This window comes from Onychostruthus taczanowskii, unplaced genomic scaffold (genome assembly GCF_017590055.1).
Source record: "Onychostruthus taczanowskii isolate IOZ18803 unplaced genomic scaffold, ASM1759005v1 scaffold6, whole genome shotgun sequence".
In the NCBI taxonomy this organism is placed as follows: Eukaryota; Metazoa; Chordata; class Aves; order Passeriformes; family Passeridae; genus Onychostruthus; species Onychostruthus taczanowskii.
The window spans coordinates 9,583,140-9,601,789 of record NW_024503679.1 but is presented as its reverse complement, the minus strand read 5'-3'; the positions used below and the strand labels follow the sequence as shown (position 1 = coordinate 9,601,789).

Below are 18,650 nucleotides of genomic sequence, written 5' to 3'. Positions count from 1 at the left end.
AGTCTTTTTATTGAAATTAACAGGACAGCAAAGGAGACAGAGGCTTGTTTCTTCACACAGTCCTTTGCACAAGCAAGGCTACACAGAAGGGCTGCTCTGACTGGTAATACACTCTGCCTGCCAAGGCAGCCTATCTTCCATGGAGCACACTTGCACATTATCTATTATTGACCACTTCTAGAGCACAAAGCAATCTCATTATGCAATGAAAACAGTTCCTATAAAGGCATCTATGCAAGTGTGATGGGTTTTTTTTCCACAACATTTTTACATTACTCTTCCAGCCTTCCCCTTTCACACCAGCTGCAGTCGAACTACTTGCTGGCCTTGATGCTTACAATGTTGGATGTGATAGGAACAGACTAGACATTGTTTTAACACAGCAAGGTTAATTTAAAATAACCTTCCTAAGCTGTTCATACTGCAAGACAGCAACATTACAAGGAGAAGACATGGATTCATAAATAGGATCAGCTTTCAGTGCTCAGAGCAGTGGCAGCAGCACTTGTCATGAACACTCTGTGCCGAGTCTGCGGGGAAGCGCAGCCTCAGCTGCTGCTTACACAGCTCCTGCTGTCAGTCACTCACAGCAGCTCTGCCAGCCTCTCCTACTGAGGAGCCCTGCTCTTGATCTCCTCAAGGTAAATGCTACCACAAGACAAGAGATGAAAGGCAGAAAATGCTCCATAGCATGCCTGCTACTGTATTTCAGCACCAGTCGGCTTTTGATGTTTCTGTATCCCCCAGCAAATGAACCAGACTTTGAAATTAGGCTGATTGTTATAAAATCATCATTTAAAGCAGCCTTAGAAAGATTTAAGAAAAAAACCCCAGGACTTACAGTCACACACATGTATTAGAGGCAACCAAAAACTACTACTAAAAGGCTGTATAAGTCCTGACATAAAAATTTCTTGAGGGATTTTTTTCATCTTAGTCTCTACTCCCACATGACTGACCTTGACTTTGCATCCTCCCCTTTGAACAAAGCAGGAATAATATCTCAGAGTGTTCAGGAGATAAGTCTAGCCAAAAAGATACACTGCCTTCAGATGCAGCAAAGGATTAGAATTCCTGAAGCTGTCATGGACTTTGTCAAGGCCTTTTAAAGCATAATTAAATGTCTCTTCTTCATGACCAACCTTCTTACAGGTCCACAAAGACAGCTTTTAGGCAGCCTTGCATGATGGCCACTCCAAACTATGTTCTTGAATCCTACAATGGATGTTGTTTTCCAAATGCCATAACAAATATCACACTGAGTCAAAAAGGCCAGGGTTATTTTGTACTATCCCCCTAAAAAGCCTGTTGCTTACTCCACAGCCACCTTTTTAGAAAAACAGTGCGGGCTTTTTCTTCTATTTTAAGGAAGTTATAAACCAGAATTACTATTTTCATGAAAATATGGCAGAGGGGACAAACTGTAATCAAATCATCACTGAAGCCCAGAAGTTTCTTAAGGCTTGTCTCTAACTCTGAGGCCTCTGCTACAGCAAAAAGAAAAAAAAGAGACAAAATACTCCAGGGTAGCAGTTCACACTGGCATAAATCATTCTGAAAGCAGTGATATAACAGTGATTTATTCATTACCTTCCTTGTTACAGTGTAAAATAACCATATGAAAAAATCTGGAAAGAGCTCTCCACAGATGGGAAAAAGCCAGCACTGAACTGGTGATGAACAATCTGCCTTCCACTTGTAATTCCACCTGAGAAGATGCAGGTTTTAGCTGTGCTCAGTGGCCACTTCACAAAACAAACCTTGTAACAGCACTGAATTCCTCTCCTCCTCAGGGGGTAGCAAACCTGTGTGAACATGTAGGAAATGCAGGGCTTCTGACTAAACTTTTATTTTGGTGCCTGGGCAAATTATTATTTATTGTTACCCTTTTGCACCAGCAGCTTTTCTGGGAGAAAAAAAATGCATCCAGATGTCTCACTGGAGAACAGTCAGACATGTCACTTTCTAAGGGTGAAGGACAAGGCTTTTACAAGGCTATGAAAATGCTAACAGGAAAACACTCCTGAATTTTGCCTTTTTTTTTTTCTCTGTTTGGTTCAAATTCTAGAATCAGCAAGTCTTTACAAAGATAAGCAGTTTCAGTATAAAGAAGTAAGATGATAATAAAAATATTCCTCTAAAGAACCAGTTGGGTGTTATACAGTTGGATCATTGCTAAAATAGGAAATGAAGGAGGAAGGATGAGGGAAAGAAAGGATAAACTAACAACTAAATAAATAAATAAAGTTCCTGTAGGAAAACAGCATCTGTTGAAATAGAAAATATCTGTCAAACAGCCCAAACCACACTATTTCATGGTATCTATTTTTTTCTCCCATTAGTCATGGTTTGCAGGAGTTTTATGACCATGGAATGATGCAGCTGTAAAAAAACAAAATCTTTTCCATTTATTAATAGATGCTATAAAAATAAATACTAATTTTTATCTTATCTACTTTTGAGACGATCCAAAGTAGCACAAAACAAATCAAAAAGCCCACACTCACAACAGAGGATATGACTAAGCCACATCAAGTAGATAGGAGACCAAACTTCAGACACGCAGCTAAATCAAATTGGTATTTACATGTAAATATTTTATCTTGCATGTAAACTATTTGTCTCAACACCAGTAAGATCAGCAAAGCCTACACAGACAACTCAGTACTGGAAGTGTTTTCCTTCTCAGGGCTGTACTGAAGCAGCACATCACAGATACTGCACATTTGAGAAGGAAAACTGGTGAAGAATAACACAATATGAAAATTATACACTTTTTATCACTACTCCAACATATCTATGTTGGTTTAAAGTAAGAGGTTCTACTCCAAGGACCAATTTCAAACATTTTATGAATACCAAAGGAAAAAATGCCAACATTTACAACAGGTACTAAAAAGCCCTTATCCCCATTTTCATGACTGTCCCTCTCCCATCCATGATGCAACAAAGAAAACTACACTCTCTTGCCTAGTTTCAACTCTTGGGTTTTCACAGGCAGTCTGGTATGAACAAGAACCGAAATGAATCAGAAGCTATGTGAGAATTCAAACTATGCATTAAAAAAAATGCTGCTGACAAAATAGTCCAGCTCATTCACATCCTCTCCTCCACGTGCTCTTCTGTTTCCAAAGGAAGCAAGCAAGAAGCACAGAAAAATTTACACAGCATTCTGAACCAAACTGAAGTTAGAAAGGAGAAAGCCTAATAGAAGAAGCAAAACTATCAGATACCTTCCCTGAATAATTTAGGTTGATATGATCAGGGCCAGGAGAAAAGTCACTTGAGCTCCCAATTCAAGTTCTGCTGCCAAGTCACACTGTGGGAGGTTTTAAGCAGACCTGCAAGCTTCTAGTCCCATCTGTAAATGGCACTTGTCTGGCACTAGGTTTAAATATGAAAAAACATTTCAGACAGATATATTTGAGGAAGCCCTCTCTAATCAAGAGTGCTGTTTTACTTCCAGAGTTTTCAAGTACAATGTACTTTACTTCCTGCATAAAGTATGGGAAGACAAATTATGTCCAGTTTCTAATTTATACTGGAGATACTCACTCCCCTCACCTAGTCTGTGGAAACTGAAGTTTTTAAAAAGATGTGTTCTAAGGAGGGAAAACAAGACAAATCTCGCTCAGCTTTTTGCAGTGCTGTCTTCCACATATGCTAATTTTGCCCTTTGATTTAAAGAAAATATATTACTGCTTAAAATAACTGCTTACATGAGGAGTGGAGTAAAACAAATAGTTTAGAAATTCCTAATAGGCTTACATCTATTTACACACAGGTAACTATGAAAGGTATGGGTAAGAAACAAATACATTATAGAAATTAATTTAAAAAACAGTCAAAACCATTGAAGAGCTAAATTCAGTGCATGGTTTATTTGCAAGAAGCTAGCTAACCAGCTCTTACTGTAACTACACATGACAAATCAGACAGAAACAAATTGAATTGGGAGTTCCTAATCCTTGTGACAGGACTTTCAATAGGGCATTAAATTTTAAAAATTGAGACCAATTGCAGTGAATACACTTCTATTTTATTTCAATAAATAAACTATTTTCTCTGTACAAAAGTTGGAAAGGCTTAAGTTTATTAAAACATAAGCCACAGACAAAGCATGTAAGAAAAATGGTATCAAAGAACAAAGTCCAGATGAAATTCTGCATCTGCTGCATACAAAATACTCCACCCACACTTAGCTGTGTCAGGAGAGAAAGGGGGCAGACACAGCTACTTATTTCTGCTCAGAGTTCTTTGCTTCTCAGCGTGCTCCACGATTTTTTCTTCCACATAGAGCCCCTTTCTCTTTCTCACTGCATTCATGTACTTGCGGGCCTGGTTCTCCGAGTCTGCCTTCTCCCCAAAGTGCAAATATTCCTCCTCAGTCGTTGGCACCCAGAACGGGTCACTTGCAATGATCTACAAAAGGAAACAAACAAAAAAAGAGTCAAGTAGTACAAAAGTTTATTAGCGTATTTCAAGGAATCAACTGTTGAAGTAGAGAAACCAAAGTAGAGCAGATGAAGTTGTCTGGAAACCCTGCAATTAGCTATGGAAGCTGAAAACAAGAGTTGAGACACACTCTGCAGCTCTTGCCCTAAGAAGCCCACAATAACTTTTCAAATTTAGCTGCAATTATCTGCACAGTTCTTTCTAAAAGCAATTTCAACTGCCCATCAGCAAACAGTGCTAAATAATGTTCAGAAAATTCTCAACTTTCAAGAGAGAACTCCTTATTTAGAGCGTTATCACACAACAGTTGCATTAGAATTTATCAGAACTGAAGATTTCTGCTCATTTCTGTGCCCTATGTTTGCCAATCCGAATCCCGAGTTGGACAGATGGTTTAAAAATCACTGTTTCTGGTTCTAACATATTTAGCAGAGCTGTTCTTGCAGCTTTGTAACCCTCCTCTAGAACAGATTTTAGATCTAACATGATCAGACAAAAACTGGACATGCCTTTATTTCCAGCCCATCCTATATACCCCACACTTGTGGGACCACCATAGAGGGTATTACAGAGAACCCTAAATACAAACACTGGGAAGGGATGGAATTGACCATATAGTATTACACAGGCTCTACTGCAGATTTCAAAAATACTAATTTTACTTGATTATAGATTTCCTCACAAGATGCAGTTACAGGTAATACGTTTTTTCTAAAAAAAACCCCAAAGGTAATAATGTACTAATTTCTTAAACAAAATCCTCATGGAAAAAGCAGTCCAGACAAGTATTGGTTACTGCAAGAACCACAACAGTTGTAACAACTGAGCACATTACTCTATAATAATTTCTGAAATATTAGCACTAATAACTGACAAGGAGAGAACAAATTTTCCTAAATTACCAATTTTAGCTTAATGCTGTAAGCCTTTTCTACCATTGCAAACTTTTTCTTCTGACAAATCCTTTCAATTGCCATGCGGTAGTTCAACCTTAGCAAAATAACCTAAAGCTCAGGTTGCTCAAACAAACAACAAGAGGAATTAAAAAATGATCACTGAAGATGGATGATTTTCCACAGAAACATCGACAATTGTGGAGTCCTAATTTAATACCTCATGTTAAATAACTTCCAACACAACCACACAAATTACACTTTATGGGGAGTTAGGAGAATGACTATGGCAGCCTAATTTATATTAGGCAATACTGTAGGTTCAATCTTGCAAAAATGGGATGTAAAGCTAAACCAACAGAAACAGTTCTAGTTTGCTACAGTTAAGCATAGACTAAATTAAGTAGGCATTACTTGTGCTCAAAGTGACAGCCAATCTCAATTATTTACATGGGAAATGACTATGCACGGGGTTGTCTGGCTGAAAACCAAAAGCAAGTAGAGCTCAGAAATAAACAGTCTGAAACTCAGCTTTCCAAATTTTTCTGTGTTTATTTTTCACCATACACGTAAGGACTGTCTAACCACAGAAGAATCTGCTTGAGTCATACCCACTCTGATGCCTTGCACAGGGCCTTCTAACCAACGCACAGAAACTTAAAGGTGATTCTTTGATAGCTTACATCAATAAAAAAGAATGGTCCCCACTCGATGAGAATTTGAAAGTTTTACTGTTACTTTGTGCACTAGAAATACAGAGAAAGGGCAGTGAAGATTGCATGCTGACTTGATAAAGCTGTTGTGATGCTCATCCTGAACATCTTAATGATGTAAAGTCACAAGGGACTTCCCCTTTCATGATCTGCCTGAAGAGCTGAGCAAACAAAAATTTCCAAGTCTCAGAACACATGAAGAAGAAAAGGCGATTGATGCTCAATGGATTTGCTTCAGACTGTACTACTAAGGGAGGTTCTACAGCTACAAACTGGTTAAGTTAGAGTGTTACTATGCCCTTTGATGCCTTTTTTTAACTGGCAAGAAATGTAACACCCAGAAATTATGCCCAGAGAGAAGCAGTGAGACAGCGGTTCTTGAAGAATGAATATAACAGAGGAGTCTAAAAGTATACAAAATTGAACTCACAGATCTAATCTACCTGTAAATATTTAGATACTGTAGTGATGGATGTTTAAGAAAATCCCCAGGTTTGACAGATTGGCTCTTTCAATAATTGATGAAAGACTTGCTCTACTGAAGTTTTGCACTGGATATTTCTTCCACTGACAAGAATTCTTTATGCTTCAAAAGGTCTGAGGGAAGCAAAACAGCAGGTTTCAATGCACTATTCAGTATTTATTAGCCAGCAAGGGTAAAGCTATTTCAGCACAGGGTTACAGAATCCTGAATGAACCTTGTACTGCTACATGATGCAGAGCAGTGCAGTAAAGAGGTTAATTAGGTTTCACAGAACTACCTCAGGAGTAGCTTGGCTTATCAACCTGTCTAAATAATTCAACCACTACACACTGCTTCTAGAGCAAGATCTGGTGGCATCAGAAAATTTCTGTTAGAGGACTACACCTACCTATCATATAGATGCAGATACACTATAAAAGATGGAATAATCAGCAGATGTGTTACCATGGTAAGCAATGGGAAAGAGGAACCTAGGTCATCACCTTTAAGAAGTCACTGTAACCCTATTATGACACACAGGGGCATGACTGAGACAGTGACCCAAACAAAAAAGTAGGAAGTTTTTCTTTTTTGAAAGTTTTGATTCTGTGAGTGAAAGCAAAGGCACAAACCATACTGTTCCTCTTTATTCATATCACATTAATGCATCAAGGCAAATGTTCACAGCAGGTGGAATCCATCATTCCCCTGCTCTGTTAATACAGTGCAAGCATGCAAAAGGAGAATGGTCCCAAAGCATTGTCATCAATTTCCTTACAATGGGAACTGTCAGAATGGTGGGTCTGGGTTTCCTGGAATCAGAGCTAAGAAGCTTTTTAGGTCCTGAGCTATTGTTTGTATTCATGGGAACCACACAGGGATGGTTCTGGAATTTGTAACAGGAATTGAGTTTTTGTCTGGATGAAGCCCTCAGTGATGAATTACTTTCTAAATGGACCATTCCTTCTGGAATATGGTATAGTTATTTCACAGAGGGCATTTACTGTGGATCCTGAAAAATCCACAGGCTCAAAGCTGAACAGATGCCTAGAAACATTACTTATTCTATGCTGCATGCCACTTTTAATTTAAAATTATTTAAATGTTTCCATATACTACTTTTTCAGTACAAAACTAAAACATATAGCCCAAGACTCCCCTTAAAATCAGAAATGTGATAGCATCTTGACAACACTTTTACAAAAAGTTACATTCCTCAACAAATATAACTTCAATCAAAAGAGAACTGGGCATTCAAAATAATATGTCTTCCACAGATGAAAAATCTTTAAGGGACCGAAGCAATTCAGTTAACCTTCTATCAAAGGTCTGCCTCTCTCTCTGCCAGTGTATTGTGTGTCTGGGAACCATTGAGCAGGGAGAAAAATAAATTACCACAGCCAAATATTATGTCCCAAGTTTAACAGACAGAAGATGTCAAGAGGCACTAACATTAGGAATAAGAATTTGTAAAACCAATGAAATTATGGTATTGTTAGCATTATGATAGAGTACATTTTCAAATATCACTATACTGTGCATGACATGGTAAATTGGATAATTCAGCACACCTCCAGGAATGTTTCTAGGACTTGGGAATTTTTATTTTTAACAGCATGAACTAGCCAGTGCTTATTTATTACTCAGAATTCTCTGACAGACACATCAGCCTTAACTGCAAACAGCCCAGCACACACACAATTACTCCTTCAAGTGTACACTACAAAGTGCTTCCTCCTTAACACAACTGAGTATTTTTATACATCTACAAGGCTCTTCTGAAAGACATTTATTTTAAAAAGTGAACTATAAATTGAGATCCATGCAGTGGATCACTGGACCAGCATTTATTCTATTAGAAAATAAGCATTTTCTCTAAATGAGCCCATATAAAATGCAACACACGAAAATGAATCAATGCACAGCAGCTTAACAGTTCTTAAATCTGTTATTGCAAACACAGTGCCTAAGTGATGGAAATGTTCCTATTAAAGGAGCATTGAAATTAAGGAACATTTTAAATTAATCTTCATTGATTTATTTTCTAGAAGTCTTGGGTGATACAAAAATTTGTTTAAAGTATGACTATAAGCACACCTGTAGAATTCCATTATGCTTAAGAGAAAAATAAAAACTCCCAGTCAAATACATGAAGTGCATGTGTCCCATCACCCCCTGCAGAACCCACTCAAGGTATAATTAAAACTGTTCATAATGTAGTCAGCTGGGATTAGGTATTTCAAAAGAAGTGAACAGATTACTTCAAATATTGTAAGTGAAGAGTATTCTTTAGAAGAAAAAAACATTCTAAAGCAAGATGTTTCATTAAATATAACCACTATTCAAACCAACACACCCAAACAATGAAGTCTCCTAGGACTTGTTTAGTAGCAGCATGCAGAGTAGCACAGGCAAAACAGATGTCACTCTCTTTTAGCTTAACAACAACACATTAATTATTCAAGCTATAAATGCTTGTATCTCTGTGAGAGACATAATCGGAATACCTGTAATAATAATCAATAAAAACAGAAATACTATGAGCATACTATGTCAATACTGATAAACGATAGAGTGTGTACTAATCCTGCAAATGATTATTAAGCTAATCAAGCTTTTCAGTAAGACATGAGTTAGAGCAGACCACTTGCAATTCAAGAGTACTTGGAATTTTAAGGCTTATTTTGAGGATGATTTATTATTTGCATTTCAGTGTCACCCAGATGGCTCCAATAGTGATCCTGGTCCCATTGTCTAGTGTATTTCACAAAATGATGGTAAGAAACAGTTTCTGCCTAAGGCAGCCTAATTATGCAAAACAAGGTTGAGAGAAGCACCAGAAGCAAACAGAAGGGATCTGCCTAGTTCATCCAAAAGGTCAGGCAGATTTGGGAACACAGCCATGCTCCTGGTAGCATCTCCCCTACTGATCCTTACTGTCTGATGAAGACAGAAAATCTCTTTTGAGCCAAATATCATCAATGTGGAAAATGCCTTAGCTGGACCATGAACAGAAAGAATCTGATGGAGATTTTAAGAACAGCAAGCAACATTATGGCCTTTGTGAGCTGCTCAGTAAGGAATCCCAAGAAACACTAAATTCAGTGTGACTGGGCACAGCAGCCATCAGCAAGCCAGGAAAACATTATGCCAGAAGTTCTTTCTTGTGTTAAAAGAGACAAAAAAAGTCAAAATACTATTATGAAAAATTTCAAAGATGATATGGATTCCAGTGGATCAGAATCCTTTCTACCTTTGAAAATTGGATGGTAGAAAGGTATTTCAAGAGCATTTACAGTTCAAGTGGTGTCTATCACCTAATAATGACAGATACAGACTATGCAACTGAGAAAGGTACAGCTGATATGCATGTCTGAGATGTCTGAAGTAGCCCTGAGAAACAAAGAACACAGAGGTGTATGTGAACAGTTACCTACTGTTTTTCAAGAAAACCATATGTAATATGCTGGGTAATGCTGCACAAGTGGTTCTGCACTAGGCACAAGCAAATTCAAGGCCACTTGGGTACTGGCACGGTGCTTCCAGAACAGACAATACCCCACATGAGCATACTGGGTGTGTGGACACCCTGCAAATAAAAGAAGCATCCAAAACTACCCCATAATTCAGAGCTTCCACTCACAATATAATGGGGACTGCCAAAGCCTAAAAATGCCTGGTTAGACACAAGAACTCCTCTTCCAAGAAATATTGTAATAATGAACATTTACACAGTAAGCTATAAAATAAACTCATACAAGTTTATTTTGGCTCAAGAGCATCATCCTTGTTTGTGTCGCAAACAGTGACAGCTAAACTTTACCCCTGACTCCAGCCAGGAGCTGTTAATGGGAATTTGGTAACTGGAAATGAAAAAAAGGAGATGTGTGGCTCTACTGCTGCATTTTTTCCTATTACTTAAGAAACATGTATTGAGAAAGAGAATTAAAGCCACACCCCTACCACTCTTATTTACTGTTTCAATTAGCTTCAGATGTTCCTGCCAAAACAATGAGCTTTTTATATTTGAAAGGTTCCAGGTTCCTCCTCGAATCCATTTATGTGCCCAAACTGTCACTGGTGCAACAATGTATGTAAAATTACAGTTCAAACATAGAATAGATCTCTCTCATTACCTCAGCCTGCTTCCTGTTTAATGCAAGCCTAACAATCTCATCCAGCAACTTCTATATTAAGCCCCATCTTCCGAGCTGTAAAATGACTTACAATTCAAAAAGCATGAATTAAAATTCAGAATATAAAACTTCCACATTCAGAAGACTCATATTCCTAGCAATTATTACACACAGCCCTTCTCTTACCTTTCTCCAGAGCCCTGAGGCACGTTCTAGGCACTATTCTACTTAGAAGGGATAATGACAAACAATTCTGATTATATGTGTTTACAGTTCACTCGTGCCCCCTTAAGAAGGAAAGTATGTTTAATAGTTAATATACATGCAATTGAAAAGATGTGATGTAACAGGAATTTATACATTTCACAACTTTACAATTAGTAGATGCCTTTGACAATTCTTGCTGAAAATTCAATCAGCATCTGAATAGAGCCATATGCATTTTTTACACATTTTTTTTTCACTTTTAACACAGATTTCCCAAATGGGATGAGAGTTCCATTATTCTAAGGATTGTGCAATCACAAATACCTTCTTGTTCAAAACCTTATGATTAAGATAAAATAACATGACTGAGTAAAAGATATAACTGCAAAGAATTGAGAACAAAAAAATAGGGTCAAACAGAAACATACATTAACTGAAGATGTATTATTAATTCAAAGTTTAAAAAAAATACAACTAGTTCATAATTATCCCAAAGTTAAATATTTTACACTAACAATTAAATAAGAAAGTTTATATTGAAATCTAAGAAAGTACTGCCAAATAAACCCAATACACCTAACTTTTAAAATAATTTTTTTTAAGCTGTGACTAAACTGAAAGCTCCCACTAATGGTTACTTGGTGCTGTCCTTTACAGGCAGGAAAAAATTGCATGAGCATGCCAGAAAAAATTAATAAAAAAGGAGTATCTGACAAGACAGATCTCGATATATGTATTGCTCCATCCCTGGGGGCTGGAGCAATCTGAACTACACAAAATCCATTCATTATCTGAATTAAAAAAAAAGGCAATATCATTTCCAGAGAGACCAAAATGGCTTCATTTAAATGTAGGCTCTATCACTGACTTTCCTGTGTTTAGAGTCTACAAATTATGGTAAGAAAATATAATAAAAGAGTGAACTCAAACCTCAATTCTTTAAACATACTCTACGCATGTGATTTCCATAGGACAAAGTATTTGGAAGTCTGAAAATCCCCCAAACTGTCTATTTCCCTTTGTGTAAAATGGGGTTAACAACACAGCAGAAGGAATTTGTGTAGACAAATACATGTGCCAGGTACTCAGCTAATGAGCTGAGCACACTGAGAAAACAGCAGCAGCACAGAGCTCATTCAGAATGCCATGGAAGGGTTTGGAGAGTGTGCAATTAAAGCAGCAGCCACACTCTCAGTAACACAGTTTTAACACGAAGGAAAAAACAGCTTAAGATTACACAAAGTTCACATCATATTATCTTACACAATGATGCACTGAATAGTAGGGATTCAAATACAATGATGGTGTTCATCATGTAGATACATACCCCATAATTCATCAGTAAAGTGATAATGTCAAAGTCATGCCCAGCACCTGATGCAACTTTGTGCAGAATTCAAAAAGAGGAAGAAACAGGAGCTGAGATACAAATAATTTCTCATGGTTTCTCTGTCATGCTAATACTAGAGATTCTGAAAACTGTATTTATTTAGAAATTGTCTTGATGATGTGAGAGTAACATGCACTCCTCCTGCCATCACTGCACAGAGATAACATTACTAGTAGCTTAGTAAAAGGCTTATTTTATCACAAAAATATGTGAGTATGGCTTTCATGGAGACAAAAAACCCAACCCTCCCCCACTGACAAATTCCCCAGGTGGAAAGGTGACTGCTTACACAGTAATTTTCCTACTACCAATGCATTTAACATAGTAGCTGCAATTATAATCTCTCTCAGAGGTCAGTTTTAGAATATGTTGCCAGTTGTTCAAATCCCTCTGTCCTGTGAATATCTATAATCATATGTGAATATTTTCTTACGTGAAATTCATAACATCTGAGAGTGAATGCACACACCAATGCTTGGAGATAGAAAGGGAGGCCTGAGAGCCACAGGGTTTATGTTTTTGCTTAGTGCTGGAGCACAGGAGCTGCAAATCCTAAAGAAACTGGCAGAGAACAATGGTTAGCTGGAATTGACGTCCTACTGGCTGATATTCCTTCAGGGCACTGATGTCAGAGGTTCAGACAAAAGGCCACTAAAGCCACAAAACCTCACCAGCTGCACTTCAGAGGAGACATCCAGAACTGACAAGATTACTGTACACAGTACAGCCAACACTCCCTGGTTTGAGGGACCTGATCTGTAACTGGCTGTAACCAAAACCTCTATTCTCAAAAGATGAAACTTATCTATTTTTTTGTGGGGATACACCATGTGTGAAGGATCTTTTGTTTTCCTTTCTGCATTCTGTGCAGCTCTTTTTCCTTTTGTGGTTCTATGTGAAGGTGTATTTAGTTACAAGAAGATTAAATAAATCAATATAAAGGAGGAGAGCCAAGTCCTTGGTGCCTGCATTTACTAACACCAGTAAGGCACCACTGCCAAGCAAGACATAATGTGCTTTTCCAAGTGGACCGTTTCAAGTACTCAGTTACTAACAAAGAAATACAGTCAGTGGAGTATTTTACAGCTAGGGGGACAACTTAGCTGTGGATGAAGAATTCACACCATATGAAAAAGCAGCACATACTGCAGAGAAACATTGGTAAGCAGCCCATAGCTGGTAACTGCAGGAAGTGTCACTGACCTCAAAATCTACAGCTGGTTGTACTCAGAGACCTGACATTTCAGGTGACAAAATAAATCCAGGATCTAACAAACAAAGATTTTTTTTCATCCATTTACAAAGTATTCTATTGTTTTCTAACACCAAATAACGGAAGGCTTGACCAAAACAAACAAACAAACATCCCCAACCAAACCCAGAAAAACTACAGACTTTGAAGTTATTTTAAGAATTTAAGGTGAAAAGTTTACACCCACTGACTTTTGCCCGTGAAGACATTTTTAGCTTCTTCAGTGGAGTCTTCTGAGGAGCCTGACAAGGCAGGTGTGTTTGTCTTGAACAAGGAGCTCTGATTTACAGTCTTTTAATTTTCCCCCTGAATATCTACTCCCCACATCATAGGAACAAACTACACTGCACTTTCAGCTGATGACACTCCTCACCAGTTTTCCCACTTGATTTACACCTTCACATTCAACTCTTCATTTCTTTAAGTGGCAAGGATGACCAAAAGGAATGATTTTGAGGGCACAAATCAACAGATTCAATTTTGAAAGAATGAAATCTCTTTGATTTGTCTTTTAAACATGAAAATTTATGTTGGCTTGGAATATGGAAGGTGCCTGCTAGACCTTAAGAGGTTAACTTTTATATGCATTAGATTTGCTGATACATTTCTTTTCTGTTAGTGGTAAGCTGGGGCTGTTTTGTGGTTTTGGTTTTTTTCCCATTCCCCAAATAAGTTTACCAGAGAACTCATAAATACGGGCACATAAATACAGGAAAACACATCTATAAAGCAGCAGTTTCATTTATGAAAGACTTACTTGCTATTGAAATAAAAAAGCATCCCATCTAAACAAAATATAAATACATTTCTGAACAGCATATCTACAAAAAGAAATAATATAAGGTTTTTTTCCTCATTTCAAAAAGGAATTAATCAAATGTCTTGACCAAAACTTAACCTTTTCTGCTTATTATTCCAGTCTGCCACATCTACAGGAAATAGATCACCAAAACAGATGGAATGAATAGATATTTTTACCTCCCAGTGGCTGAACACCAGCTGTGGACTGGCCAGGCCACTGGTTCTCTTCCTGATTTCATCAGCAAAGCCAAAGCTTTCTGCTACTGGCAGGACTGCCTTAATAATAAACACATCCGTCCCCTCTTTCATCTCCTCCTGCAGCACTCTGCCTTCCCTTTTGGACAGCACAGCATACACACGACCTGCAGAGACACAATTCCCATCAGCTTACCAACATATTCACATCCTGAATACACCATGAAGAGAAACACATCAATATTTGTTCAGGAAGGCTCAGCCTTAAGTAAAATGCATAACCTTTTTTGGCTGAAATTCTATTTTGTAAGTCAATCAATTAAATGGACATGCTAAATTCAAACAACATATTCTGCAATACAATGTGCAGAACCATCTGAGTAATGTGTAAAACATTAGTACTGCTGGATGAATCCATCTATGTTCATTTCATACAATCATATGACTGTTTTAAAAAGGCACTTTGCCAGATTATGTGCCTAACTTGCTATTTTTCTTATAACCAAATATTTGAGAATCATTACTAAGAAATATTATTGTGTTTCAGGAATTGTATCTAAGCTACTGGTAGAAATTGGCGTGGATCACCATATCCCTACATGGTACTTGTCCCAGATTGTGGAGAGCTATTCTAATCACAAAAAATTAGTTTATCTGGAATACTACATATTTATTATGTTTAATGAGTTCAGTTGGTTTGTTAATAAATTTAGTCTTACGTTAGTCATGGATAATTTCAATTTTCTTTCCCAAGTTAATATTCAATCCATTGAAATACTGTCCATATGTCATGAAAGTAGCTGTGAAAATGCCCATGTTTGACTTCATAGTAGGTATCATATTTTTGTAAGTATTTTACAGACAAAAACTATCAAATAAATTTGTGTTGATCAAGATAGTAGGCACACAAGAAAAACACTTAAAAACACTGTGTCCCCCGTCCCTGTTCCTCTCCTGAGCTTCAGTTTGAGTTAATGATTGTCAGAAAAGTTTGATGGAAAAAGTTTTATATTCTGAGAACACAGAAGACTTCACTTTTGCAGAAGCTGCCATCTTAGAAACAAGCAGGTCAATATGGAGATAGATCAAAATTCTCAGGGTATCAAAGTATGGAATACCAAAGGAAAGAATAAAGATACAAAGCCAGTGGTTTGACACAAGTCAACTGTCAAGCCTGACTGCACTGAAGGCCTGCTTTTCACTCCTTCTAATGAGGATACAATTTATTAGCTGAAGTTTCCACAATAAAAATGAAACCCATGAATTTGTAATGAACTAAGTGCATGTCCATGGCTATTACAACACAATTCACATTCATTAGACTGTACTAATTCGTTTGCATGTCTGAGTCCTAAATTACACTCATTAAATATACATATATATGCATAAAAAAGCCATGTTTCCATTTGGATTTATAGCACAATAGATGAGCCAATGCACGTTTATTACTTCAGTGTAAACAATCATGCCTTTTGGGCACTGAGTAGTTTGGAAAACAGCAATTTATACAGTGTTTTTGAGGTTTAAAAATTGGTACCTTGCTTATAACTTGATATAGAGACTCAGAAGCAATGTGCCAAAGTGCTTCTGGAACAGCAATATGGAACAATCCACAATCCAGTTTTGACAGCTATTAGTAATCTTACACATTAGGAAAGAGTTTGAAATGCCAAAGTGCCCTGCCATAGTAGGGGATGTTTAGGGTAATGTGCCCAAAAGCCCATGGCAGCACACCCTTTACCAGGCCTACTGCAGGGCACCTCCAGCAAAGAACAGGATCATGCATCTGCACAAAGCAGTTGCTCACTCTGAGGCATTTCTTTTCATTACAACAACTGCAACTTTTGGTCTTTGGACTGCTATCAGTATGATTGTGTGCACAACAGCTGAGATTTTTTTACAAGTAACCAAGTATTTCATTCTTGTAAGTGGGATATGCTGTGCCATGATTAGTACAGTCAAAGTAAAATTGCTGATAGCTTAAATGCACTGGAAGCTAATTTTAAAGAAAATCTCAGTGCTTTGGATCAGATTCAGCATGCAAGCAACTCCCATGGAAAACTCCAAGAACAAATACAGTTAAGTGGTGTCATAAATAGGTCATAAAAACAAGTTTAAGTAGGTGTATGTGGTAAGGTAATATAAGTGACACCACTTGGCATGTGCTGGGTTGAGGAACTTGCATCCAGAAGGATACAGATGCTACTTAAAAATGCAAAACTACCAACTGGACTGCAACAATAATTCAGTATTTCTTTTCCTGATTTTATTTTTGTATTATTGTATTAAAATATCTTGATAAGGCATTTGCTAAGATCTTGCACTCCCTTAATAAACAGGAGAGGTTACCCTTCTCTTCATGGAATTTATGCTTAATTATAAGGCACAGTGTTGATATTCATGGTTACTGAAGCTGGTCTTACAAAAACTTCATAGAAAGGCAACATTTTGTATCTTGCATTTCACAAAGGCATAGGTAGCATTGCTCTTTATGCCAGTGGTTCCGATAAAAAGAAGAATGCTGAATTCTCATTCAGAATAGTGTAAATATTACAGGCATTACAAAGTCATTAGAGAATCTACTGGAGAACTGTAAGACTCCTGACAAAACCTTCAAAGAAGTTATACCTTCTGATTCAGTCTCATTTCTAAGACCTCACCTTGGAAATCAGAAGGCAAATTCTTGGCAAAGGTTTATTTTCCCAGCCTTACCTAAAACTTCTGCAGTAGCCATGATTTCACAGGTGTACATTGCTGCCATGAGTCTCTGTGGCTTTGCCTGCAAAGCATAACGACAGGCTTCCTTCATGGTGGCAATCAGCTGTCCAGAGAAAGGGCCATAACAATCTGCAAGTAATAACTCTCCTTTGTGCTTACTCATTTTCTCAGGTGACTCTGTGCCACTTTGGTTCCTGTCCTGGTGTTCATTTGCACTGGGACCTTCATCAGTGCAACTGTTTGCTCGAGTATTATCTTCATTTTGTTGATGTTCTGTGGCATCAAGTTCCCCTGAATCCTGCCTGCTATTTGACAGAGGATCTCCAGCTTTACTTATTTCCCATTTTTCCACTGAAAAACAAACTCCCATGAGAGGCTCTTCACACATGGGACCTGAAAGTGTAGCCAGCTGAAATCCACTCACTATGCTATTGTCAAAGTCTCTGTATTTACCTACTTCTTTCACAGAGTTCCCAAGGCACTGCCACACAGATCTTTTATAGCCCCCAAAATTATGTAACAAAATATTAGGTCCACACTTCCGTGGTCCAAATGACCAGATCTGATCAACAGCGTTTCTCCACTTTCTTCCCTGAAGACTTTTCTCCAACTTTTGTTTGAATTCTTTGATTCTATCAAGAGTCTTCTGATTTATCTCATGTGTTTTTTTATCTTCATTCAGAGATGTGTTGAGTTGTTCCATAGTTCGAATTAAATCACTGTTTTCTTCAAGAAGTCGAGTTACCTCCTCAGGGAGTGGCATTGCTCTCACACTGAGAGTAGCTTGTTTATTTGGAGTATTAATTGTAACAAGCCCATCTGAATCAACCTGAATTCCTTCAGGAATTTTAGTTTGGTCCTCTTTTGTTTGGTGTATGACAGCAACTTTCTGCTGTTTTCCTATTTCTTCATTCACCATATCAACTTTGGGAGGTCTTGTTATGGTCTCTCGGAAGGGTATAATAGGAGCAGATACACTGATCTGCACCTTTGCAAACCTGCAAAATAAAGTTTAACAGTTAGTTTAAGATCTTGAAAATAGTTTTAAACTTGGGGGTGGGAGGTAGGGCAATGGCCTTAACACGGAACAGATGTTCATGAAGAAATCTGATTGCAACATAGATTACTAGGTAATGCATTTCAAACTCAAATTTTATGTACTTCAAAAAAGAAGCACTGCCTTTTATGTCTTCAGAAATATTTGGAAAGGAACTCAAGAAAATAAAAGCAAAAGCATTTCTATGCCTCTGCATAAATCACTGGTTCACCCACATCTTGGAAACTATGTGCTGTTCTCTGCCCTCAAACGAAACAGAACTAGAAAAAAACTGAGAATAAAGATGATCAAAGGAACACAAGCACAAGAAGCCTTCAGATATTCCAAGGGTGCAACAGAGACCTACAAAACCGCATGGGGTATGGGAAAG

At 37.6% G+C, this 18,650-nt stretch overlaps 1 protein-coding gene across 1 annotated transcript in view; it reads right to left on the bottom strand.

Moving 5' to 3' along the window:
- Positions 1–3,862: 3,862 nt before the first annotated feature.
- Positions 3,863–18,650, bottom strand: part of EFL1 (elongation factor like GTPase 1) — a 63,397-nt gene continuing 48,609 nt past the window's right edge. The window contains exons 17-19 of the mRNA XM_041418900.1: positions 17,218–18,221; positions 14,488–14,672; positions 3,863–4,422 (exon numbers count right to left, since the gene is read on the bottom strand). Coding sequence (XP_041274834.1) covers positions 4,234–4,422; positions 14,488–14,672; positions 17,218–18,221 — 1,378 coding nt within the window. The 3' untranslated portion in view covers positions 3,863–4,233. The remainder of the gene's footprint in view (positions 4,423–14,487; positions 14,673–17,217; positions 18,222–18,650) is intronic.